This window comes from Apteryx rowi, unplaced genomic scaffold (assembly GCF_003343035.1).
Source record: "Apteryx rowi isolate R43461 unplaced genomic scaffold, aptRow1 scaffold_105, whole genome shotgun sequence".
Taxonomy (NCBI): Eukaryota; Metazoa; Chordata; class Aves; order Apterygiformes; family Apterygidae; genus Apteryx; species Apteryx rowi.
Window position 1 is genome coordinate 2,028,812 of NW_020447253.1, and position 27,783 is coordinate 2,056,594.

The window sequence follows — 27,783 nt, forward strand, 5'->3', positions numbered from 1 at the left end:
TTTTAAAATAGCTGTTACAAATAGCCTTTAGGTCTAACTGGAACCACTGCGTAGCCAGGACAATAGACAGCTTAAACTTAAAGATCTGGAATAAGTTTAACAGAATTTGCACAACTATTTGGAATCTCTCATGAATCCTTTATGTAAGTGTAAATTGAAATAATTTCAGCAGGAAAAAAATGCACCCCATTAGTTAAAATAGTGCTGGTGATGAAAAATTAGTAGTGTGGCATGACCTTGTCATGGGAATAGCTACCTCTGTCACAGGAAGTAGATGACACTTGTAGAAACCTTCACTACCAGATTGTATAAAGTTGAAACACCATCATCAAGCACTGGAGTTTACAATGCATCAGCTCCCAGTATGGATGCTTTAGTATCTTTGCTTCTTGAGTGCAGATTTTCCCATCCAGAATGTCCTTGTTTATTCCCCCAAAATCTTTGGGGATTTACAAAAGAGAACATGGCAGAAGTTGCCCTGCAGTCCTCCATCACGTTCTGTTTCCTCCAGGGCAAAAACCCAGCAAGCCACTACGTGGGACAAAGGGGAAAAACTGATTTCCTACATTGCTGAGAAAGACTTCACCCATGGGAAAAAAACACAGCTTCAAATAAAGCTCTTGGCACTCTTGCGAAGATGACAGTGGTGTTGAGTTCTATATAGCATAGAGCCACCTCCGTCATAAGAAGAGAATAAGTACGCAAACATTTTCAGCGGGAGAGATTAATCAAGACAGTATCTAGGGCTGATCTACATGGCGTATTAGTGCACAGATATCTAAAATGAGAGTTACAATTTAGAAAAGAAGTAGGTTACTACACACAAGGAGAGTTACCGAAGAATAAATTCACAGCCTAACTTAGTGTGCACTCAGCTCCCCAAGTAAAGAAGCTCTTCTTTATACATATTAATTCTACGGTGTTACCAAGTAAGAGCTTCTTACTGCTTTTAGCAAGTGAGTGCCAGTTCATGCATTTTATAATAATATTTACAAAAACAAAATACACAGGAAAGAGAGAAAGAGAATAAAAGTAAAAAAGAATATTTGTGTCATGGTGTTTTGCATATATTATTATAACATGTTAATTTATATCCCTAATCTAAAAGCCACATTGTTTATTAAATTCAGTGATCATTCTTTCATCTTCCCTTTCCCCCAATCCAACTGGATGTTACAAAGCCCAGTTTCCCCCCCGTATTAGTTCTCTGTCATTCTGATCATTGTTTTACTTTGTACTCTTTGCAACAACTGTTATTCCTATACTCTCAATTTCTCTTTCATACACAATGTATGAAAAAATCTATAAGGCTACATCTCTCATGAACATGTCAGGAAATTTGCTGCTGTATCAAAGATCCTCATAAACAATTGAGGGCAGCTCTTGATTTGCTGTTCTAAAAGTGTAAGACAACATTGACTTTTCTAGCTGGAAATAGCATTTCTTTTGTACTGGCCTGAAACACTGTTCTATGATGGATTACTTCAAGTGTGTCACAGAAATGGATCAGAAACACCTAACCAAAAGGCCACTGTTGTACAATAACAGGGTATGTTAGTTTGTATTGTCCCATCTGACTAGGAAATTTAAGGAGAGCCCCTAACTTTAACTGGTACTACTTGGGTAAGTGTTCACTGAAGCAAGTCAAGCTTGTCAACTTAGCCCTGCATTACCAACAGGCAAACTACATGGCATTCGTATGCCAAGTATGTTGTTAATACAAAAAAGCGCCTCAAGTGCCTCCTACATCAGTTACTTCTGATCCTTGAATGAACAGAGTAACACTGCTACAGATTTTAAGACAGCCATTCATGTCAAAAGATGGTTGTGTTGATACATTAAAAATGTTCATCCATTTTTAATGAGGAATAAAGTAATATTGTCCAAAAATAAACCACCTCCTTTAACCCTTTTTTACAAGAGGTTATAAATATAGGCAAAAAATATCTTTAATTCCCTCAAAATTATATGTAGGGTTTCACTGAAAAAGGAAAATTAAACAGCAGGGAGGAGAATCAAAAGTAGTTGATGTCCAAAGATGGGTTCTGTGAGCCCAAATTGGGACCTGTATTTCCTTCTGGCAGCAAACATGAAATACACTCAATTACTGAATAACCTGTGTATACATGCCTACCAATAAGTACTATCTTAAAAAATGAAAATCTGTATTCTACACAAACTCTTCATTTATTTAATAAATCCTTGAGTCCATATATAACCTCACATAGATTATTTAAAATAGAAAAAAAGACTTGGGGATCTCCAAGACATTTTATGGAATCTCTTAATTCAAACATTCTATTTTAGATGATAATTTTTCTTCCACCCCTTTTCTGAGCACAGTGGATGTTTCCTTATTAGCACTCCTCTTAGAGTGCCACCAAAACACCCAATAAAACCAGGCAATGCCTAAGAGAACTAACAGCAAGGCATGTTACACCAACCATCTCTTGTAAGCAATCCTTTGCCAGTCATACGTTTATAACATAAGCTTTCTGGGAAACAGCCCTATCTCTGCTGTTACATGTGTTCAGTGTCCAGTATATTAAGGAACATATTGGGGTTGTAGGTGTTTATATCATTTAAGTAAAAATTGGATGAGCAGCATATTTTGCAGCTTTGGTAAAAATTATGCGTGAGATTCACTCAACCCCTCTTCTTCCCACCTCTGATTTTCCTTCTGTAGTATAAATAACTCATACACCAGGTTACAAGGTGCTCCAGCATATCTCTTGCTCTGGGACCTGACATACCATACACAACTGATCAGGCTACTTACCAGTATGCACTGAGGGAAAGACCTTGGGATAGCTCAGGAGCTGGGAGCTGGCACATTGTTTTAAGCTCTGGTCTTATGCCAACATCCTTTTCCTGCCTCACAACATGCAGTCTTGCTTTAGAACTTCAGCCACTTCATCAGTGAAAAGCTGAGATGTATATCCACTCTTGATATATTAAAATTCTCAAAGATTGCCTTAGGAGGGACAGATTATGCAGCAGCACAATGCAGCATGTGCTATCACTGTTTTTTAGTTGCAGATTTAAGCTGGGCCATGGCACTCTTGGCCTGTGGCAAAGTAATATCACCATAAAAATGAGCATTGTGTGACTGACTTGCTTCTCTTTTCATTAGCTTGCCAGTCTTACCATAGATGGACTGTATTTTGCATAAACCATTTCTGTAATGTATCCATTTACAATGCAAAATAATTATAATAAACTGCCCTTTCCAAATATAATTAAAAAAAAAAAAGGTTAAATCAGCCATAGACATTCCTTATGTTGTAACCACTAAGAAAATACTGTGTCACACAAACTCAGCTGCTGCTCATACCAAAATAAACAGGAAGCCTGGAGAGTTTACCTATGCTTGTTGTTAGTGAATTTTACCATTGGTATCCAAGTGTAAATCCTCATTCACATGCTGTCACCAAAAGATCTAAAATCTAAAAACGCACTCTGCAGTCAAGTAGGAAATGGGAGTGGTACTGTCAGTATTCCTCATAACTAACTTTCCTGCAAAGTATGTTTAAAAAGCCATATATGCACGTTCAGCTACACACAAATTGATAATCAGCGATATTCACTGCTATAATCAACACAGGGACAGGTATCCCACTCAAGTTGTTCAGAACCTCTGAAAATCAAATCTTTCTTCTTCAACTTTTAGGTCCTACTAAGCAGACAGAAAAGTATGTCAATGATGGTTAATCTTTGTTCACTGTAACTTGATCTTTAAATACCAAAAAACAAACTTGAGAGCAGATTCTAAAACAAAAATATAAACTAAATGCTCTGACCTGGTCCTATATCACTCTTGAAACAGGATACACAAAAAATAACATACTCGGCTGAGAGCTGAAATGGGCCACAGTCATGTATCGGCCTGATGTATAAGGACAGCAATATGACGGGAATGATAGAATAACTGAGGCTAGAACCCTTCATCCCAAATACAAACACTACAGTTTCACCACTGCCCTGCAGGGATTATATTTTATCCTCTCATACCATGTCAAAATAATTTTTCCTACATAAATAATCTATTTCACTAAATCAATAAGTCAAAGATTCAAAAATATAAATGGGTTTTCTAGTCCCTCAGTTCTATTCTCTTACCTGGATGCATGTTCTTAACTTACACATAAAAATCTATTCCAAATTACAAGCTATATTTGAGAATATAAAAGAGTAAAAACTAAATCATCATAATCCTTGCCTTAGCTAGCGTTTCTTCCCCTCGCCCATTCAGATTCCAGAATTTCAGGAGCATATATACGAAAAAAAGGTATTACAAAAAAGGTAATGCAATGTTTCTAAACTTTCCAAAAAGCTCACTTTTTCTAGAAGCAGCTCAATGCTTGGAGATTTTCCCCCAAAATGTTCACGAAGTCAATCTGGCAGAGCAAAACTATTTAAGTACCACTATAAACCACAGCTTAATCTCACCTAGGTCCACAAATAAATAAACAAATGAAAACGCTTTATTTTGAATTTTACTTTCAATAAGTATTATGAAAGCATTGTTATGCAAGTATATTGGCGATTTTGTAACCAGTGACCAAAAATGGGAAGGAAATGCAGAAGAGGAAATAGAAAACTTTAGCTATATGTTTGGAATACACTTCAACATCATTTTAGACCACTTTGGTGTTAATTTACAGATGTAAGCAAGGTTTAACACACAGCCGAGCTGTTTTCCATTCAGTTTAACTATATTAGTAATATTAACGTATTATACTTTACATTTCAGAATAATTGTCTACCTGCCTGTCCATCCTAACTCACGGATCTTTCTTGCTTTGTTATTCTTCTAATCAGAGGAATGCATTCCTCTGCATAACTGCAATTAACTTTTCTAACAAATATCCAACCCAATCCTGAACAAACAAGTGTTTTGGTCGCCACCTTCTCTTTTGTCTTTAATTCTCTTCTGAGAGATTCTTAGAAACTGCTTTTTTTCCATATATCCTTATTTGAATTTCAGTCTCACTTCTAATTTATTAGACATCTATCACGCATACAGGAGCCTAGTCCTCAGGTCCAGACAGTGTGGATGCCAAGGCTAAGCCAATATTGTCAAGTGGTTGGTGGGACAGTATCAGTAGATATAAACAATTGGTTTATATCAGGCCTCTAAACCTGCACCTCACAGTCTGGAGGGTTTACTCTGGACTAGATTTGTCTGGTCCTCTGAAGCAGACAATCCCACCACACCTGATTCTAAGCTCTCCAAAGGCCAATCTGGTTTGAATGTTCATGTCCCCTTGAGAGGACACATGACACTTTGTGTGCACATGGAGCCAGGCTTCCAGTACAGTTTCTTGCAGAAAGAATCTATTTCATGTATACCAAAACTGCTCTGCAAACCAAGTCAACACGTGCTAAGCGAGGATAATTGCTAGATTTCTTTCAAAGCCATGCTAATGCTGAAACCTAACATTTTAACAAGAGGAGGCCAGGAAGACAGTTGGGGAAATAATCTCAGTATTATGTATATAATCAGACAGTTTTAGGCTGTCAGCATATGTATTTAATTTTTTTGGTCTGTCACTAATCAGGAAGCCACAGAATGCATTTTGCTAACCACTAGAATGACATTTTAAATAAGAGAAGTCCAAACATTATTTTTTCTTGAAAGTTTCTCTTACAGAGTAAAGCAACTACTTAACTTTCTTTTTAGCCTTAAAAAAAATTAATTTAACCCACATTAAAAACAAATGAACAAAGAAGTTAATGAACAAGAAGTTATAAGCACTGTAATGACAAATAAAGGACAACACAGTTCCTGTTTGATCAGAATGTTGTCGTCTTATCAGCAGAAGTAACACTTAAAATTGTGAAAAAAAGGCAAATCTGAGAGATTACAACAAAATTTTTACACCAACATTTCTACAGAAGTACTAGGCATCCTCTACATTTAGCCTTTATACTACTGAGAAATTCTGCAACTACTGAGAAATTCTGCATACTTTAAGTTGAAACAAAAACATCTTCTGTAATTCTGATTGCAGTGATAATTTCTCAAGTTTGAATCAACAGCAAGGATGGCAGCACTGTCTCAGTGAAGAACCTAAGATAAGGTTTCTGATACACATGCTCTTTCTAACAATGATTAATCCCAAAAAATTTCTAAGTGCAGCTCTAACAATTGTCAACTGTAACAGTCTCCTTAGCCATCATACTCAGAAAGAAGAGTGATAAATGGCATTGGCAGTAAGGAGATGCTACTACAAACCAGAGGAAACAGAGAGAAGAAAATGAAAAAGAATAGATGATACAGTGAAGAGGAGAAACAGTCAACATTAGAAAATAGCAGTGATCCTAAGGATGAATATAATTCCTGTATGCGGTGTTTACATTAAATAAAAACAGAAGAGTGACCCCACTGAGGGGGGTGTCCACTGAGTCCAGTAACCTGGTTCCTTTTAGGTTGTACTTGCCTTCCTGAGAACAAAATCATCTGAATTCCTGTCCTGAGAAGAAAAAAATAAAAGAACAGGAGTGTTCCCTGATGTCTGAAAAAACTAGTATCTTGCCAATCTTCAAAACAGGCAAGCTGGATGCAGGGAACTGTAGGCCAGTCAGCCTCATCTCAGGCCCTGGGAAGAGCATGGAACACATCACTTGGGAATCCATTTCCAAGCACATGAAGGACAGAAGAGTAATTAGGAATAGTCAACATGGATTTTTCAAGGGCAAATTTTGCTTGACCAACCTGATTGCCTTCTGCAACAAAACAACTGAGCGTGTGAACAAAGCAATAATACTGAATACCAAAAGATACCTTACCAGTATTTCCCATGGCTGGGAAAATAAATGCTGGACAAGCAGACTATTAGGTGGGTTGAAAACTGGCTGGACCACAAGGCTCTCAAGATTCAGTGGCTCAGCATCTGGTTGGCAGCCAGTAAAAAGAAGAGTATTTCAAGGATCATTACTGGGGTTCATGTTCTTCAACATCTTCCTCAACAAACTGGACAACGACACAGAGCGCACTCTCAGCAAATTTGTGAATGACACTAAGTTAGTTTGAGTGGCTGATGGTTGAGCCTGAATCCAGAGGGACCATGATAAACTTAGGACTTGGCTGTCAGAAAACTTAGGAAGGTCAATACGGACAAGCACAAAGTTTTGCACCTGGAGCAGAATAACCCCGTGCACTGGTATAGGATGGGAACCGACTGGCTGAGTACTCAGGGTGAACGGCTGTGAACCCAGGGCTTAGGGGTGAATGCCAGGTTGAATACAAACCAACAGTGTGTTGTCACCACAAATACGGCAAACTGCATATCAGGTTGCATTAAGACAAACGTGGCCAGCAGATCCAGTGCAACTGCTGCCCCTCCAGCGCACACACTCTTTGGCACTGGCAAGACTGCATCTGGAATACTGCACCCAGTTTTTAACCTGCTGCCGCTACTCCAGTTCTAGTGAAATTTGGGGAAACTGGAAATGATATACTGGATTGAAACCAAGATGGTTAGGAGTCTAAGAGCACATGTCCTGTGAAGAGAGGTTGAGGAAACTGAGCTTATTTAGTCTGGCAAAGAGAAAGCTAAGGGGTAATCTAATAACATCCTCTACGTGAGGGGAAGTTACAAAGATGATGGAGCCAAACTCTCCTTGGAATAGTAGCAGATGATAATACAGAACAGTAATGGCCACCAACTGTGGCTTGGGAGGTTCAGGCTGGACATTAGGGAAACCCTTTTCACTAAGAGGACAGTGCAGTACTGGAGCAGGTTACCCAAAGTAGGTCCTGAATCTCCATCTTTGTAGATGTAGGCAAAGCCATGGATGACCTGATCTAGCATTGGTGGCAGCCCTGCTTCAGAAAGGAAATTGGACTGCATGACCTCCAGCAGTCTCTCCCAACCAGCCATCATTTCTATGATGGGAGCTTGAAGGGAAAAACAGGCTTTTGAGTTAGGACCTCAGAACTAGAAATGGCATCCTGCTACTTTTTTAAAATACACACAGGATGTACGTGTGGAACAGACTAGAGGATAGAGAACATTTGCCATTCTTTTGTTCTGGCCCTATTTTCTCCTTCCTTACAATGCCTATTTAAATAGGCTTTTTCTGCTCTTCTAAGTATTACTTCATTTCCATCTGTTTCTCCATCCCAGATCAGCCACTGTAACAATTCTCTACTTTGCCTCCCTGCCTCATCTCTGTACTTTGCGTCCATGCCAATTCTATCAACTTGTTGGTGCTGCTGTGTCATCCCAGAGTATTCTTCATTTAAATATAGTAACTACTGATTCAACTTCTAGAAGCATTTTCAGCTTCAGGCCTTCACTGAAGAGTGGCATGAAGCTGCTGATACTGCAAACACGCATCACAGTGGGGACGCAATACTGATTTACACTTACCAGCTGCAAACTCAGGCTGATTTGCAGAAAACAAGATCTACATCGCCAGAAGATTTTTTAAAAAAGCAAACAAACAAAACCCCAAAGCAACTCCCTCCCCAAACACCTCTTCTCCTCCTCTTTGCAAGAACTCCAACTTTCAGTAAATATCCAGTTTGTGTTTTTTCACATACAATTTGTGCACAAGTTTTATCATAATACAGTATCAAATGATACCTCCGTATTAGAGCATGGTCAAACTTCCTGGACTTTTACACAGAAAAAGTAAGAATTCCCTTCTTAACTGTCCTCTGTAAAGCTGTTACAAAGCTCAATCTATAGTTCAAGCTATATCATGAACTAACTAAGTGTACAGAATTTCTTTGAGAGATCAGAAAGGAACAGGATCAGAACTTACTGTATACCGTGTTATTAAATACACATCCAAACAGAAGAAATATCTTTAAAAGGGTAATACTGACAGTATCTGTGATTTTCTCTTAAAAATGTGCAGACTTCAATACAATGATAAATATATGTCGATTAACCTTGCCCCAGACTGAAATGAATAACCAATTAACTGAATTAATCTTTCACAAAATAACAATCATTGGCATTATTCTTTGCATAATCATTGTTTAGTTTCCATAATGGTATACATTTTAATGAAAACATCATTATAATGTAGCATAAAGCATAATTAATTCTGGAAGTTTTTTTGTGTAAATAGCTAGTACAGATGCTGAATTCCATTTTCTACTGGCTTTATTAATTTTTCATAAACCAATAGTTCAACTATAATGGCTTGTAACAGCTCCACAGAAGTTTTAGAAACACATTAACTACCATCAGTGCTGTTAATCTAACTAGGATGTTACCATTTGTATGATGGTATTTCAACATTATGATTTTTAAAACAACAGTTACAGCTTTGTTGCATGCTTTTTAAATTAACATCTTTGTATGATTAACAGAAGGGATATTAAACAATCGTTGGTTAATTTTTCTGTATTTAGAAAACTACTTAATCTGTTTAGCTAATAATGTTGAGAATAAATTTATTTGTGAAAAACTGCGTAATCAAAGCCTGAGTTTGAATCTAAGCATGTGTAATTGAATTGTGAAATAAATTAAATTATATAGTGACAAACAGTTAAGTTTCACCCAAAATTATGCTTTACAGATATGGTATGGTGAACTTTTACCCTAGGATTTAGAATTGCTGTGTAAGCATATAATTCAGCTTGACAAACTCCAAGCACCTTCACCGAGAGGTGTTTCTAAGGTATTTGCTGAGCTAATGCAACAGTCATTTAAATTCAAAGAGAAAGACCAGAAAGATAAAATGAATCCCAGGTGCTCTTGCAATCCAGAAATGGATGCCTTAAGACACGGGCAAAGAGAATTAGTGTTAGCACACATACAGGAAATCCTCTCTTCCTCTGGACCCTTTTTATTTAAGTTTATATATACTGTATTACAATATTTCTTCTTAATTATACATGATATTAAGCTGTAAAGTTCAAAACAAACTTGTGAATGACAAAATTTGTGTCTTGGAGGATATCGCTAGCTTCGAAATCCACAGCATGCTGAACAGGCTCTGGCACCTAAAACTGCTGTGTGCCTCCGAGGGCACACAGAAATAGTCAAAGGCACAAACTCCTCTCCTTCCTTTCGTTCTAACTCCCGGGGAAGATTTTCCAAGACAGCTTGGAATGGCAAATACTAACTGCCAAAGAAAGTGGGTGCCGACAGTATTTCTCATTGGTTTAAGACTATTTATGAAGTGAATACAGCTCCTGAAATGGAGCTTGTGGAAGAAACGTAATTATGTGAAAGGAGGAGCTGAACTAGCATGGGATGAATACCGCAACAACGGCCTCGACCCGAAAAGAAGTTAACTGGTCTTCTCTGTTCAGGCAAGGAGGACAGAGCATGAAGACAAGCTGAAAGGAAGGCTAGGTATCACACATATATTATATGCAGTATAAAAATAAACAAACAGATAAAAACAATGGTGTAACATTACAGAAAAAAAGAAATAATTTATGGCACTCCTAGCAGAGAAACCAAACTGCATGTCTGTATTTTGCCAATCATATATGAGCTTATGGGGGAGGATAAGACTCTAGCTTAACATAGCATAATTATGGATCACTATGGGATGGATTTAAAATTGGATGGATATACAAATAAAACAAAAATTTGGCTCAATTCACACAGGGACTTTGTGAGATGAATCAGACAACAGTGTTTCTTACAAAATTCCTCATGAAGACCTGCCTGAGAACTTGATGAACAGTTTTCTGGAAAACATATGCCGAAATGGAAGCGATGCTTTCATTAAGCACTTCCTTCTCATAAGGAGGAAAAGCACCTGTCTCCAAATAGTATGCTTTTGATATGTGAAGGTAATGCAGATTTTTAAAAATTACCCAAGAATTACCATATGTTTATATTGAAAAGTGGAATTGTGTGCAATGGTGAAATGGAGCAGTGATGAAAACACCGTCCTTTTGTTTTCCACATCAGGTCATTTTTGGACTGGATTGTGGACTTACAGGGAGGGCAGCAGGTGGGGCACCCAGCCAGCTCTGTGGTGCGTTCACAACTGACCATCGTTAGGGAGCCTTGCTCCGAATTATAACAGAAGTCTTCAAATGGCACTTCATGAACACATCACTGTTCGTCTCCATTAATGCTGCCACTTCCCCAAAGTATACTGTGTATATTGCTGTATTTTGGGAATGTTCTAATTTACTACAGGCATGACCATTTCAAAGTCAGAAAAAGAGCCTTAAAAGGGCTACTCAGTAAGAAAAATCTATAGTATTTCTGTGAATATATAGTATTTTCCAGCCCCTGAGAAATACTTACTCACATAATGTCTGTTGTCTATCTGCTGTGTATCTTCTAGTGTCCATTTTTATCTGTCATACATTTTCTTAATAAAGGTTTTCTTTCACGGAAGTGTACACTCTGAGGCAAAAAGTAGAGCTATAACAATCATGTCACCAGTCCTACTGTTTACCATTATCTTCAAGGTTTTAGAGTTGATTTACATTACGTTTCTCCCTATTTGACTTTAATTGTCTGCTTCAAGTTGTCAGGACATAACTATATCTTAGATTTGCATTGCATTAGGGGATCTTTTCCTTTCTCTATTGATCTTGTCTTACGGAGTAATTTAACTCAATTCTAATTTTCTTTTGCATGTGGGGTGCTCTCTATCCTAGGAAGTGAGTTATGTGTATTCAAGTGGTGCATCTTATGAATCTTGTTAAGCTTTACCGCCTTATAGCCCACACTGATGGAATATTTAATCACAGAAATGAGTTGGCAGATATGATGTACAATATGGTTAAGCCTTGCGGCGTGTGTCTTCACCGGCAATTGAGAAACGGGTGAATTCGCCATTCATCAGTGCCATCCTGACAGCTTTGTATAACCTTCTGTTTTTTCACTTATTTATGAAGATTAAAGGTGCTTTAAATCAACAGTTTCTCTGCAAATGTATCATCTTTATTTCAGAAGTGGACAAATTTTTCATCATTTATTAGGAGCTAAAGGAACTTTTTGCACTGACTATGAAATAGTTGGAAGAATTTAAACGTAACAGCATTGGAAACCATAATTAAACCAAATAATTAATATTTTGACTATCTTGAAATCACATTTCTAATTTTACAGTCTTCAGCAGTGCAATTGCTTCTTCTGCCAGCAAGGGGGCGGGGGGGGGCACAAAACAAAAGATATGCCTGCAGTATTCTATTACTGCAGGCAAGAACTATGTTGTTATTTTACTGTTTCATTTTCTAGTAACTTTAAGAAATTTTAGAGGGTTTTTTTTTTAACTAAATCACTTAAAAGAAACTTTAAATATATCTGTGGAAAAAATTATCTTTTATTCAATAAAGAACACGTATTTGATGTGCTTGCATTTATGAAGAGGAAAAAGATTCTGAAACAAAACATGAAGCATCTTGGTAAAACTTTCTGCATAGATGTGGTAGAGTGAATGTCATAATTCATAAAATTAAATTAATACTCTTCTAATGGTAATTAAAGATTCTCATTAAGAAGGGCAAACACCTCCCTTGTGTTGGCAATAAAAATGCACTTGGGACTTTAGGAGGTTATACAAAAAAATCAATAACCTGCCATTTTATAATTAAAAGACAAAATAAATGTTAGGGAAAAGTCCAGTAAATTAGGAAAATTACCTTCAGGAGAGATTGAAAATATTGATTTTAATTTACAAACTATGTGAACTCTTCATGCCCTATTTCATGAGACAATTATAAGTCAGATTGTTAATTCTGCATACATATTAGAAAATTGATTACTGTACTATGGGAATATTATTATATTTGTCATTAACACAAAGTCATTTATATAAAATGACTAATAACTCTGACTTTTTAATTTATGCAGGTTCAGGGTTGGTTGGCTAACTACTCAAATCAGATCAATGTTAAATTCCTGTTTTATAGGTAAAAGAAGGAAATAAATTCTGCCTCTGTTAAATACTTCAATTCCATGGATGTCGAATTTGTATTTTTATTATTTTGATGCCACTTCTGTAACACAATGCCCTGGCTCAGATCATTTTTATCTATTCATAGTAGATGACACTGGATGTATTATAGGCAGTTTCTTTAACGCAAATACAGGTTTGTAACGGTATTCCTATTGAACATTTTTTATCGCTTGAAGTCCCCTGAACTACCCAAACGTGTTCAGCCTCGTCTGGTGGAGGTTCCACAGCTTCTGCAGGCAACTTCTTCAAGTGCTTAATCACCACTGGTGAAAGATGTTTTCCTACTACCTATTCGGAATTCCCTTGTTTCAACTTGTTGCAAAGAATATATTTTACATTTACCTCTTTATTTTCAGTTACCTAAGTGTGTGGCAAGGGGTAAAAATTCTTGAATCTAAAAACATTCACAGGTATTTGTATCCAGGATACACATGCATGGGCACCAACAAAAACCAAACAACTGAAAAACGGATCCAAAGGGAAAACTGAAAAATGTCCAAAGTTTCACCTGAAACTCATGAGAGACTCCTGTATGATTTAGGAACCTAATAAGGGAGGACAGCTTTAGTACTAATTAGAAACACTTAAGAGTTACAGTGATTATTTCTTCCTTAAACTATTAACTTTCAAAAAATGACCACCTTGGTCTCCCTAGTGATTGTGCTTTATGGGCTGGATTCAAACTTTTCTCAAATCAGCTGGATTTTGGGATACAACCTCATTTTCAGGGCTATCACTGTAGCACATTTAGAAACCATTGCTAGACATGACCCTGAGTTCAAATAGAAAAAGGCTAAATCTCCTTAACTCTAAATTGTACCCAGGATCAGAACTTGACCTCGGTAAAGACTCAAGAGATGACATAGATTATAAACACAAAAATGTTAAGAAACTGAATAATTACATATAAAATTTAAAGAAAAATGTTCAGGAAAAAAATATATAATAGGAACACAGATGTTCTATATATATATGTGTGTGCACATGTATATGTATATATATATGTATGCATAATAAAGGTTTATAGATAGGTAATTGTTTTCTTTCAATTGGCTTAAATAACTCCTGAAACAAAAGTGAGCGTTTTGAAATACATAAAATAAACAAAACAAAAACAAAACAAAATAAAATCTCATGCAAGACTGGGATATTGCTGTACACTTCATGTTATATTATCTGTCTTCCAACACAAAAGTATTCATACATCTTCTATTCAAAATTTAGTATTGCCCAGGTAACTGTTAAAATCTTGGATTATAAACCTGTAAATGACCGGTCAGTAACGTGCATCAAACAAAGAAACAAAACCTCAAACAGAATGCATATTCTGTAATTTTACATGCTTTAAGGAACATTAAAATAAAACACAGTATTGACAACAACAGTGTAATCCTTACCTGCATAGAATTCTGGACTATAAACTGCACCAACAACTGGATTTAATTTCCAGCCTGCAGCAAAAATACAAACATAACTGGGTTAATATTGCAATTAGTAATAATAATAATGAATTTTAATGTTTTGTGTAGAAGAATATATACAGAATGACTTCAAAAAAGGTTATTTTAATGGAAGTTTTATAGGCATACTTAGCTTTACTCTGATCTTTAAAATCAAAACATTCTGAGTCTGAACTATTGAAATAAGTAATGAAACAAGCCATTCTGTGGACATGTCTATACTCAAAGTAGTATTGAAGAGAGGCCGCAACAGTTGTATTTGCTGGACAGAAATGTGCTGGCGACTTACGTTATGGTAGGTTACAAGGCCATAAAGTAATCTGAGCATTCTGATTCTACTCTGGGAAAAAAAGAAACTGTGGACACTGTAAGGAAGTGTCCACTGGGACGTGAAAGCTATCTGCACACACTGTGTCATCCCAGTAAAATGCCAGAGACGTTTTGTTTTTCTATATTGCATTTGTACTTCAGACGGTGTAAGCTAAAACAGAACAATTACAGGCACGCAGCAGCAATGACTGTACAGCTTGCATTTACAGCTGATAAATGCTGTTAGCATATTGCTATAAAGCAACAGGCATGTAAGAAAATGCTGCAGTCGCATTTTCTAGAGCTCTGAAGTGGTACAAATGCAGCCCCTGCCTTTGTCCTAAATTATCACTGCCCTTCTACAGCTGGCATAAAACCCGTACAAAAACACGGAATGAATACAAATTCATTTTCATGTGTTCTGGCAAACTCCAAAGAATCGCTCGTCTCCTTACACCTGATGCAGTTCTTCCAGGTAAACCTGGAGTACAGAGGCTCGCTGCGGAAGCACGGCCTATGTTCAAAGGATACGTGATGTTAAAGACAACAGCGCTGGAGGAACCGAAGGGAAAGGAGAACAGCAGGAGGAGACACGGCAAACTCTTTAGTGTTCCTAGCTCTGATAAATCACTAATTATCGTTATGTTTTGCACAGTCACAAGTAGATCCACTCCCCAAACTCCACAGAACTTTTTTTTCCTTTTTTTTCAGTGGTCGATCAATTATTTGTCAATTTGCAAAGTGGCTGATGTGAACTGCCAGGACTGAAAAAACTAGGGGTTTTCCAAAAGTGAACGTGAAACAGAGGGGTGGGAAGCACTGTTTCAAGTGGAAATAAAGAAAAAATTCTGAGCAAAAGCATCCTGTAAACTCAAGAACAAGGGTACTTTAAATAGATTATACAACTATGCTGCTGGAAGCAAAACAGCTCCATACAATCAAGACAGGGGAGCGAGGGTTTTTAAAATCCAAAATCAAGACTGCAGTTCAGAAGAATTTAAATGCAAACTGTATTGAGGCTTTTTTCTGCCTTGGCCATAGCATGCAACGTGAAAGCACAGTAAAAGACTCTAAGACCTTAATTCATTATAAGACTGAAAAAACGTAACATAAAACCTCAGTAATAACACAAAAGAAAACTCTATACCTATCCTTAAGAATATTGCTATCTGTATCTGATGCACTGTAACTGTTTACCAGTAATTAAATGATCAACAGAGATGATGGATGTTCTAAAAATACAACTCATTAATAAGTCCAGAGTAAAGAACAACACTGTATGCAATCTGCTCCTCAGAAGTAATTGTGGTTGCTTTACATACCTGAAAGATAATTATAGAAGCTGGAAAATGGCCAACAAAGAAGGGGTAAAATGACTTCCCTTCACAAAGTATCATAGGATTTTTACTTGGCTTCTTTAATTTTAAGAACTACAGGTTTATATTTGGGAATGTCATAGTACATCAAATATTCTCAGCCAAGTTTCTTGTGACGTAAAATCATCCAAATATTTAGACTTTCAGTGAAACTCTAACTTTCTGTATCTTACTAAATATTTCAAACTCACTACTTCCTCAAAGATCTCTGATCAATGCAGTCCAAAATGAATGACCAAATTTGAGATCTGTCAGCTTTTGCTGTCAAAGAAGCTTACAGTGCCACGATTTGCCCGAGAGAAAGAAAAACCTTGGAAGATGCAGACTGATGAAAGTCACTCTCATATTTCAGTTCCTTACCGCTTTTACTCTGATGGCTGTATCACCTAACTTTTTGAAGCTTATATAGGTAATACTTCACTCATCATGAAAATAACAGTAATTAAACCTAACTTTGTCTTGTCGGTGACATATGCGCTGGCCCATAACTGTGCGGGTTATTCAAGTGTGATGGGTGCTGAAGCATGGGAGTAAGCGACTGCCAGGTAACCCCGCTTCAGCAGTCGGAGGAGGCAAATTGCTGCAGTGGGTGTGATTTTGTGCATTTGTCTTACTGTCACAATATTAATCTCCTCAAGTCGAAACTGTAAAAGCTCAAAACTTAAAAGACATACAGAGAAACAAACACTCCCCTGCCCTCCCCCCCAAAACCAACCCCATATATTCATCTAAAGACATACACATTAAGTGTGCTAAAGGGAAGGGAATAATTGCATCGTGTAGAGCGTAAACAAGCTTTGGTGGAGTGTGGGACATGGCAATGTAGAAAGGATTATTTTCGCTTCCTGGGCCAGACCTGGCATACATAGCCATGAGGAATACTTTGGTGGGAAGGAAGATCTATGACACCATTTGCCTTCTTCCCATTTGTGCACAGAGCAGGCAGGAAAGGGAAAAGGGAGCAAATTCACCTCTGGTAATAGTCACTAGCTGTGATTTTGAATCTCTGAGTTTAGATCAGTAGAAGGCTCAAGTTCAAGGCACTGCAAGTATGAACTTTAAAACATATTTATCCCTCTAGTGACCTCTGTTTCACATTCCCCATTCGTTGCTCAGGTTCTCTTATGCTACTTAGGCATAATTCTCTATTCCCCACTACACCGGACACGCATTCCGACTTGTAACATGGCCTTCCGAACAAGAAAGAAATCTACATTGGAGAGTATATAATTTGATTTTCCTGGACTAAATGGGGGCAGGATAGTTTGGAACCTCTAAAAATGTCTCAGAAATATTTTTGCCAAACAAGCAGAACTACAGCAAAAACCCAGACATATTTTCGAAACACACGAGGTCAGCTATCAAAATCATCTTCTCTAATAAAAACCTTACAGGAAAAAAGCTCTGCTAGCAACTGGACATTTATTAACTACTCATTTCAGAAATCATCCACAGCCCATGGAAAGCAAATTTATTTTGAAAACCATCTAGTACATAAAAGCAAACCACTTATCTAAATAAAGCTGCATGTATTAAAAAAAAAAAATCTATGTTTTTCTGTTTTAAAATCTGCTTGGTTTTGCAATTGTATTTACAGTATGAGCCCTGTTATCAACAACCAGCAACACTGAAGAATGAAAGACAAAACACAATGTAACTAATTTTTAAATTATAATAAACATTAAGGCCTGATATAAGGCCTGTTTCATATAACACAACAGTGCTGCATGTGCCCCGGCTATGTTTTGCATACCTGTCAACAACATGCCAGTCACAAAATACACTTAAAAATCAAGCCATGTATTAAAAAAGAAGCGGGTCTAAACAGATACATATACAAATAAAAATTCCAGGCTACATGTTGTAAGAAGCATCTTTCAAATGTTAATATTCTTGAGTACAGAAAAATATAGCCTTCTATTTTATTTAAAAGAAGGGACCTTTACTTTAGACAGCACTGATCTTTAATAATCACCTACAGCACTGGTTAATTTCTGACAAAATGATAAAGAACTAGAATCGTACAATGTCAAGATGACTGATAACAGAAACACTGATTAAACTAAATGGAGCACATTGCCATCTACACTTCATTCCTTGTCGATTGTAATGACTGCGCTAGGAGAACAGGATCGTCTCTGAGTGTTTACTTTGGGGGATCTCAGGCATCAAAAAACCTGAGAAGATCCAAATGGATGAACCGGCGTTTGCCTTGGCAGATAACCATCAAACGGTGTGCAAAAGATCATCCCTCGCGCAGCCCCTTGGACGTATGGATTCACAGACCCAAAGGCTGGGTTTTATGCACTGAACCGGGCGTTTCCTGCTACTAGTGACATCCCGCCCAGGTGGAACAGGGTGGAAAATGACAGACACGAAACGCTTCAAGTGGCAAACACTTTGAACAGCAGATTAGCATCGTTCTGTCTTTCGGATATTAGGAAATGACAACGTACGAGCCAAGTAATGCCTGCGATGCAGGACACAGGGCACCTCCCCCTAAAATAACCAGATTCCTGAAATCTCACACTTCTGTTTCCAGCACTCCCTTCCTTCATCTTTGGATGTGTTACTCGATACATGTAACAGTTCTGTACCCTTAGGATAATATGCACGCAAACGCATACATCATCATTTTTAACAAAACTACTTTTATCCTTTTATCATTACAATGTAACAGGCAAATTGACATTATCACATGCAAACAAATTAATTTAACTTCTTTCTGCAACAAAATATTATTATGTGATCAGGTCAAGCTGTGTGGCTCTTTGGTTAGATTCACTGAGATTTCATGTTTTAAAGCCAGTCACGGTGAAGGAGATTTTCCCACCTGCATCATTTGGCACGTATATGTATTTACATACAAAATGAGAAAGAAAACAGCTCCTGAGAAAGCATGAGGAATTTCAGACTAGTCTTCTCCACATCACTTTAACCAGCTCAATAATCACATGTCAGATTGAAGACAGTCACTTTATTTTATTTTTCACTATGGTAGGAAAAAGACTATGACTCATTCATTAAAAAATAATGCCACTGTTTGCCCTAGTTTTTACTAAAACCTCATTAATGAGCGCCCAAACATAGAAAATAAGGCCATTATATTTCAAAACCAAAAAGAGTCTCAGCTAGCTGTGGAAACCATTCCTGATGTATGTGCAGATTTCATCTGCTTTCTACTGTATAGGAAAATGAAATTAAATTGGAAAGCAAGTGGTTACAGCTACACGGTCTAGTAAAACTGGAAAACATAATTGCCATTAACTTCAACTTATGTTATTGTTTGAAGTTGTTGAGTTAGGAGCTTGTTAGAATTTTCTGAACTAGCGAACACGAATGACTTCTTGAACGAGTAATTAAACACTGCCAAAGGAAATATTTTTAAAACCGATTGTCTCCAAACCTCTCAAATATCTATAGATGACTTTTCTATCACTATTGTATAACTTTATACTAGTATGCTAGGTCAATACTAGAATTATAACTTCTAGGTAACTTGGAATTTAGATTTTTCCATGGAAAAATACTGGAAACAGCCTCCAGTTTTAGTTTGCCCTTTACCCTTAAAAAAATTGCAGAAGGAAAACACAGAAAATAATCTTCAGCTAAATGTGTGTCTCAGTGCTAAGAAGCATCTCATGGCTGACAGAGGCATTCCTCTTACTGGCCTCCCTACCTCTATCACCCAAGGAAAATTGAATCCTATGATTAGCTCATTCATCGCAACGCTAACACTGCACCAAGCTGGACGAGAATACTGCTTTCCTACCAGGTGTATTCTCCTATCCAAAAGCCAGCACGGTTAAACACCCAGATTCCGATCTAGCAAAATGCTGCGTGCTACGTCCCCGTGGCTGTGAACTAGCCGAGCTCTGCGCAAACAGAAACGGCGCCCATCCGTAACAAGTTTCCGGACGGGGCCCCCGGACAGACCCTGAGCCCAAGGAGAGCTGCAGGACTGCGACACTTCGTCGGCGCAGGAGTTCGCTCCCGTCAGGCAGAGGGATGAGGTTTTACATGCACTGACATCAGAACAAAGTGCTGAGATCGCATGCACTTACCATTCGTGTAAGGGTTGACGGTCTTTTTATTTGTCATTACACGTGCTGTTGCATTATTTACCTAAGCACATAGAACACTGAATTAGAAAGGGTTACAGGGAGGGACCATGGTACTATTAAATGCATGCATTATTACTGCTATTAGTCATGTAAAAAATAAAATGCAATTTAATTTATAGAAGGCAACAGGTGCATAACAAAATCATACTATTTATAATTACATTTACTTTCATAACCATTTTAACTTACAAATCATTTCAATAAAGCAACATCATATCATTTAAACTTTAATAAAAAGACATTAAAAGCAAATTAAAAGGTACTGCAGAATTTAAGACTTAAGAGCATGCTTGTATTCCATGATAACACTGATACAATAAATATTCAAAACAGAAAAAAAAGTTTATATGAAGGAACATGCAGTGGAGTAGAGGGGAAAGAGACAAGGTACAAGGAAACAAAGAAAATGTCAAAAAAAGGGACAAACGAATTTTAGCAGTGTGCAACATAACCCTTCAGAAGAGAAGTACCATTGGAAAAGCAACATCTAGCATTCAACACTTGGAACAAGAGCCTTTTTCATTGCAAGAATTAACAAAATCATTCAAGCTTTAAAATCACAGCTAACAAAAGGATAAAAAGAGGGTGCATTATTTAACACAATATGGAGTTAACAATCTGAGTAAGATGTGCACGAAGTCATATCCTCAATCCAATCAGTGCCTCCCAGGCTTGCTTAAAACGTACACTCAATTACAGGCGTACCAATATAGAAAAAAATGTAGCATCAAGAAAACTTAATACAACAAGTCAAAAAAATTCACGTGGTATATCAGCGCTAAATACGTGAAACGGCAGATGGACTTCTCCACTTACCATTCAGCACCATCGCCAGCATGGGTATGTATACAGTTACCATGGTTACTGAGAGTTTGGTGAGGGCCCTAAGCGCTACCGTCGAAGGGGGAAAATGAAAAGGCAAAATATGCAACATCTTACTCAAAAGACGACAGCATTTTCAATTGGTATTTTTTTATTCTAACAAATACGACTGAGGCAGTATTGAAGGGGATCCAGTGGTACCAAAAACGCATTTGTGCTGTTTTTTGAATAGATATGAATGGCTCAGGCCATCCAGCCAAAGTAGCCTGATGGTTACGTTAAAAATGCAATGTTAAAATTGGTCGGTCTCTAGTCTGGCTTTGTTTCTTTTTCTTGTACATCTTTTGGATGCTTCTTTCCCAATCTGAATTTTTTGAAAGCCACTGTGGATCCCGCATCAACCCTGCAGCAAAAAAAAAAAACAACCTTTTGTTTGTGTTTTGTCTGTCACACATTTTTTTTGTTCTCAATTTCTTTTTTTTTTTGTTGGCTGGTTTTTGGAATCTACTGCACCCATTGATTTACAAAACATTCAAAATAATAACTTCAAAATATTAAAGCTTTCATTTTTTTTTCAATTCTGTCATCCACCTTTCAGCAATAATGATAATAATAATAATAATAATTACAAAAGAAATAATAATAAAAAACCCAAGTAAGGCCAGATTCTCTCTCTTTATATATAAATATATATATAAACAATGGGAAGGGGAAAGGGGAGCACACAGAAGACACCAATGATGCATCTGAAACAACAAATGAGAGTGAAGCAGACATTTATAAAAAAGATGAAAAGGAAAATATTTTGAACATGCACCTCGATTTTACGGCCCTCTACCACGGTGCCGTGTAATTTCTCCCTCGCCCTGTCCGCATCAGCACTATTTTCGAAAGTTACGAAACCAAATCCCTGCATGCAGGAGGGAGAAGGGGGGAAAACAACATGCACATTATTATTTCAGTCAATGACCACTTGTTTGCTTATGTTCTCTCTCTTTAATTTAATATTCTCTTGTCCTTGCTTCATTTCTGTAACATGCAAATTAGAAAAATTATAATTGTATTGAGATGTGCAATAAATAAGCGACAAATGTGAACAAATTTTTTTCTCTGTCATCAGTTAGATAATACCCTCGGAAGAATTCAAAGAATGATACCAAAAATACCTTTCTACATGTCACTACAGAGGAAAATAAATCTAACGATAAGAAAATGAAATTAAAATAAATTACAGTGTCTTCACATAGAAAAAAATGAAATAATGAGAAAAGAAAATGAACCACAATTTTATGACATGCAGATATCTCAACAAAATAAAAAACATGTGCACAAAATTCAACACTTAATGTCAATATACTCTAAAACATTGCCTACTTAATCATGCTGTTGTGATCATAAGAAACATTGTTCCCATGCAACACTAGGGTAACTTAAACTTTTGTCAAACTATACAGCCTTTACTTATTTTTTACAAAAGAAAAAAAGAAAAGAAAACCACCAACAAAACAAAAGTACTTTTAGAACTAAGTATAAACTTTCTTGTATTAACAAGATCAAATAAAATCACATGATGTGAATAGAAAAAGAAACTCTGATAAAGGAATAAAAATGCAAACATTTTGAGTAAGTTTAACTGGTTCATTTATTAATTATGTACAGTACTTTTCACATATAGCACATGCAACTGTTAAAGCTCCAGAATCCCATGCTAGTGGGACAGGAGAACACTTGACTAACGTGAAATTCTGACTGTGCCAAATACTTCACTTTATAATACGAGGCTAAACTACCTTTTCCAATCCTACTAACACTCTTTTTTTTTGTGCTAAACTAAACACTGCTTGTAATTGTACATATTTTAAAAGGCAAACATTAAAAAAAAACATTTTAAGAACATACACCAACCCTTTGAAATAGCTCTTATGTTGCCACTACAATGCCTTTGGATGCTTTCCGAATTTACCCCAACAAATGAGCTTCGATCATCCTTGGTGCTTCATAACGAAAAACATTTACAAATTGTATGTGGCTGCTTTATAAAGAATAGGCACTGCTGCACATCTTGGAAGTCCTACTCCAACCTTCTCCTTGCTGTTCCTTTCGCCTGAACCGTGAACGAAAGCTTTGTTTTGGTCTGTGCTCCAACAATGAGCCAATGCATCGTGTCTCACCAAGCTTTATCCATCCTTTCACCCTCCTCATTTTCCAGTCCATTCGTTAAATTTTGTGTTCAGGATTCAACCAGTTCTGCCATCTGCTCTCTGCAGTTCTACCCATTATGTATACAGTGGATACAAAATGTAAGTATACAGTGACGGCAAAAAAAAAAAAAAAAAAAAGGACCGGAGATCAAGGAGAGCGACTCAAAGGCTACTAAAATTGTGCTTTTTGGGCAGGGGTGAGGGAAGGTCTTTATATATTTTAGACAGAGAAAAGACCAAATACAAAACTAAAGCAAAAGTAAGTACTAACACCAAGCATTGAGAATAACCATGGATACCAACCACAAAATCAATTCACAGACAAAAAATGTTGAGAAACTATCAGGGTTGATCTTTAAAACACAGGTTATTTGGGTTATTTACCTGTTCAAAGAACACATTTATTATGCTGGTTTGTAACATGGAGATTTTTTATACAGTAGTGGTTTGTTTTTCATCCTCTTCAAAGTATTTTGTTTAAACCTACTATATGTTGCTTTTTTTTTTTCTTTTAATGTCATGCTGAACCCTGAGCTCAAAAAAGCTCAGCTAGCACTTCCACTTTTAACTGAAACCATTCTCAGCCAACCTGATTCCTAACATTTCCCCCACTCCTCCCACCACAAAACCATGTAACAAGACATGAGCACGTAATTCTCCTGTCCCCAAAGCACCAGGAATGTGCCAGAGAAAGTAAATTCCCTTTCTCAATATTAATCCCTCCATTTTAAGGGCCTGCACTGGCCTTTCTTATACAACACTCTCACTTTAAACTTTTATTTCCCCTTTCATTGCTTCCTCAACCCCCCCATTTTTTAATAGCTCTGTAAAAAAGCTCATAATTTAAGATGCCACCAGGAGAATTCCATGGCAGAAACCATCACTGCAGTGGTCGATGCAATGACCCTCGGTTCATGCAACAGCGTGAATTCCCCCAAATCCCTTTGTTCACCTCTCTCCTCACTGCTGAACAACTGGCAGAACTGCAAGAAGTGAAAGTTTGGAGGAAGCTTTTTAGCCAAAATTTTGAATCAGCCTTATTTGCTCAGAGCACTGCGAGCTAGTTTTTTTCAAGCAATTGAAGTGAAAGATAAAAACCTAATTATATTTTAAAAATTAGAAAAAGATACAAAATAGAGTCACAAGCCAAGATAAGACAGGAACTTCAAAGATTCTGAAAAGAAAGCCATTGTAATTTTATTTATTATGTTTTACTTATTCCCATAATTAACACTATTTAAATGAAGCTCTTATTTATGTAAATGTTTAAGTTTACCTATCTAACAGAGAAACAGTCACAGAACATAGGTTCATTCATCACATATTTAACTAAAGGTATCTACACTAAAACAAAGTGTATTTTACATGCAGTTGATTCAACAGTTACCTTGGTTTATACTATGTATTTTTTCACCTATAATGTAAATTTTACATGCTATTTTTAAAAGTCTGTCAAGTTATTTAATAATAGACAAGTTTGTACATTGGAAGGTTTGGAAGTTTTGTTATTTGAATAAATGGATCTCGATAATAATGTATATTAAACACATATTAATGCATATACACCTATAGATTTATGCTAGTATATATGCAATATGTAGTTGTGTAGAGCATCAATTTAAAACTGAAAAAAAACCCATGGTATTTGTTGATGTTTCTGTATCTTTTACTTCTCTAAAGCAGAAGGTTATCTTTGCAGCCTTGCAATCATGCCCGAGGGACAGAATCAATTTGCAGCTCCGTGCAGAGCCGCTGAAGCCCTGAGCTGGGCACGTTAGCTACGGAAGCACATTCAGCGCTCAGACAGCAGCGTGGCGCTGCAATGAGCACGGGAATGGAAGCGTCCTGTTGAATCGTCCTTCCAAGACGAGTGCTAAAAGCTTATCCTTTCCGAGTTCGCCGCCTCGGAGCACTGAAGTTTTCTGTGGGTAACGAAACAGAAGTCAGCTCTGGCAGTTTCTACAAAGCAGCAGCTGCTTAGGCAGCACCCAGTTATTCTTTTTTAGCCTTCAACAGCTCTTCCACATCTTCCAGTGTGTTTCAACCTAAAAACCCTTGCAGCTTGCCACATACAGAAATAACCAGGCTCAATTTCTAGCTCAATCTAAAAAGCGATTTTATATGCTTGTTAACAGCATTACCAGCAGTTTTTATGATCTTTTAATCAACAAACTTTGTCAATCAGGAAAGGTAAGCCTCATTTATTTAAACAGGTTGTAAGAAAGACCTAGACTAAAACAATACTGAACTTCTTGAATTCTTCATAAAAAGAACAGTTCCAAGAGTGATCAATGTTGCCATACAATTCCAGCAAAGTTACCTTAATTATTTTTATTATTAGAATATCGTATTTACTTTACATAAAAGCTTCACCAGTGACTGTGTGTTAGGCCCCTAAATAGCAGAACTTGTAGTATGAAACTTGTATTTTTGCATGAAACTTTTTTTTAAACAGGAAGCCTCCCTTTTCAAAAATTTTTTACACTTTATGTTGATGCTGCACAGTTATGATTTTTAAACTCCACAATTCCATTTTTCTTAACTATTACAGTATGGAAATGAGCTTACTATTGCTGTTTTTGTAGGAATCTTTTAAACATCTAAACTTTTTTAATGTTTAAACTTTTTAAGCATTAATTATTGAAATCTAAAGAAATGAATAAAGAGAAACATAAAATCTTAAGACCTAAAATGCTTTTATGCCAAACTGCAGCCAGAAACAAATTTAGATTTTGGGCCTGCAAACTTCTTTACCTGTACTCAGTTTGAGACCATTTAGTAGTCCTTTCAGTTCCAGTGGGATTACTGTTTTATAAAAACATAGATAAGCACTGCTAAGAATGGGACCATAACCTGTTGCATATTAAGTCCCACAGAATGGACATGAAATTATCAGAAAAAGCTCTCTTATTCCTAACCCTGTTTTATTTTTTATGTAGAGAATTCAGAGGACATTTGCAAAACAAAATACTATGTAGATAGCCTTGAACTAACTCTAAGCAAGATGAGAAGCAAAGTACACGAGCTAAGAGATGCACTGCAGAACTGCTATTAAGCATCTTCAGTAGTGTACTTAGAGTCAGCTTAGGTGTTGGACACAGCTGGACAAAACTTCCCTCACAAAACCCATTGAACAGCCATAATTTAATATAATAGATTGCAGCTAGAATAGCAGATTTCAGCCAGTTTGAACAAGCCACCTTCTGAAACACCAAATTCTGTACATATCGGCTGTTTTACTGAAAAAGCAGTAGATGTTTCAACTGGATGTGGCCCAGCAGGGAAGGATATCGATTAATGAACATCAGAATAATTTTAGAAATAAACCATGACATTTGACTCATTCTATATGAGAAAAAGGTGACGGCTTTAAATTTATAATTTAAATGTTAGCACATTAAGAGAAAGATTAACAGAAGAATTAAAACGTATCTGATATGAGAGAGAATTATGACATATCTGATTTAGCTTAAGAGATGACAGATTATGGTATAACAGGAAAAGAATTCCATCATTAACAATAAATCAAGTGTAAGAGTTACAACAAGACTGATGCATAAGTGGAGAAACATATAGCGCGTCTGACATGGGATGAAGAGGAAAAAGATACCCCATGCATACGACATATGCACAGACCCTTACAATGCAGCTGATGTCATAGGTGAAACCTCCTGGGAAGGTGACCCCGGTTTTGCACCAGTTAATGCTGATAATGCAGGCATAGCCATTCTAGCTTGCTTACTCCTTAAATACCCAATAAATCAAAGTATGCATTTAAGGCACAGTAATTTTCAGGAAAAAATTAAATGTTTGCAATACAGTAAGAACTCTTTTAATCAAATAAATGTTAAAATAGGTTGTATTCAAAGGGTTGGTGTACTGAAGCTTTAACTAAAGAGGAAAACACCTGCACTTAAATAATCTGGAACAATCTCCTATTTTCTCAGCTAATTACTGAAGAGGATAGTTATTAGGTGTCATTATCATCTTTCATTTCAATACAAAAAAAATACCTGTACTAATACAGATCTGCCTACAGATATCTGTAAGTATGGACTCATTTTATAAAATAAACAAGGTAATTATCATTGAAGAATCAAGAAAGCAGAAAGCAATGTTCCCATAAAGCAGATGACAGTTTGGAGTAGTTAAAATTACCCCCTTTAAAAGATATAAAATGAGTCCAATGATTTTCATGCTGCTTAGGAAACCGTCAGAAATCTCAAAAGGTGTTTCCATTAGAGTGGAATCTCAGAAGGATTTGTTACAGCAGTGCAGTTGTTTCCTTTTTCTCATATGAATTATTTTAAATAAATTATCAAATTCCTTTGGTGAATTAAACTGCTTACCTTTGAGCCTCGCTCATTAAAAATAATTTCAACATCTAAGATTTTACCAAATTGCTGCAAAGAAATAGAAAATTTACATGAAAATAAGATAACTTCAACACTTCTGACATCTATAGTACAAATGCTTGTTTTAGAAAATGATGCACCATAAAATCAAGCATAGTCAAGCACCCAAAAAGACAAACTGAAAGAGTAACCAAATCACTATTATGATTAAATTGGATACATCATTACAACTGTCA

General features: G+C 36.6%; 1 protein-coding gene across 2 annotated transcripts in view; it reads right to left on the reverse strand.

Annotated features, from left to right (window-relative positions):
- RBFOX1 (RNA binding fox-1 homolog 1) overlaps positions 1-27,783 on the reverse strand; it is a 295,192-nt gene that overhangs the window by 74,183 nt on the left and 193,226 nt on the right. For both annotated transcript variants that reach the window (XM_026068551.1, XM_026068560.1), the window contains 4 exons: positions 27,542-27,595; positions 21,809-21,901; positions 20,110-20,170; positions 14,298-14,351 (listed from right to left, as the gene is read on the reverse strand). In XM_026068551.1, coding sequence (XP_025924336.1) covers positions 14,298-14,351; positions 20,110-20,170; positions 21,809-21,901; positions 27,542-27,595 — 262 coding nt within the window. The remainder of the gene's footprint in view (positions 1-14,297; positions 14,352-20,109; positions 20,171-21,808; positions 21,902-27,541; positions 27,596-27,783) is intronic.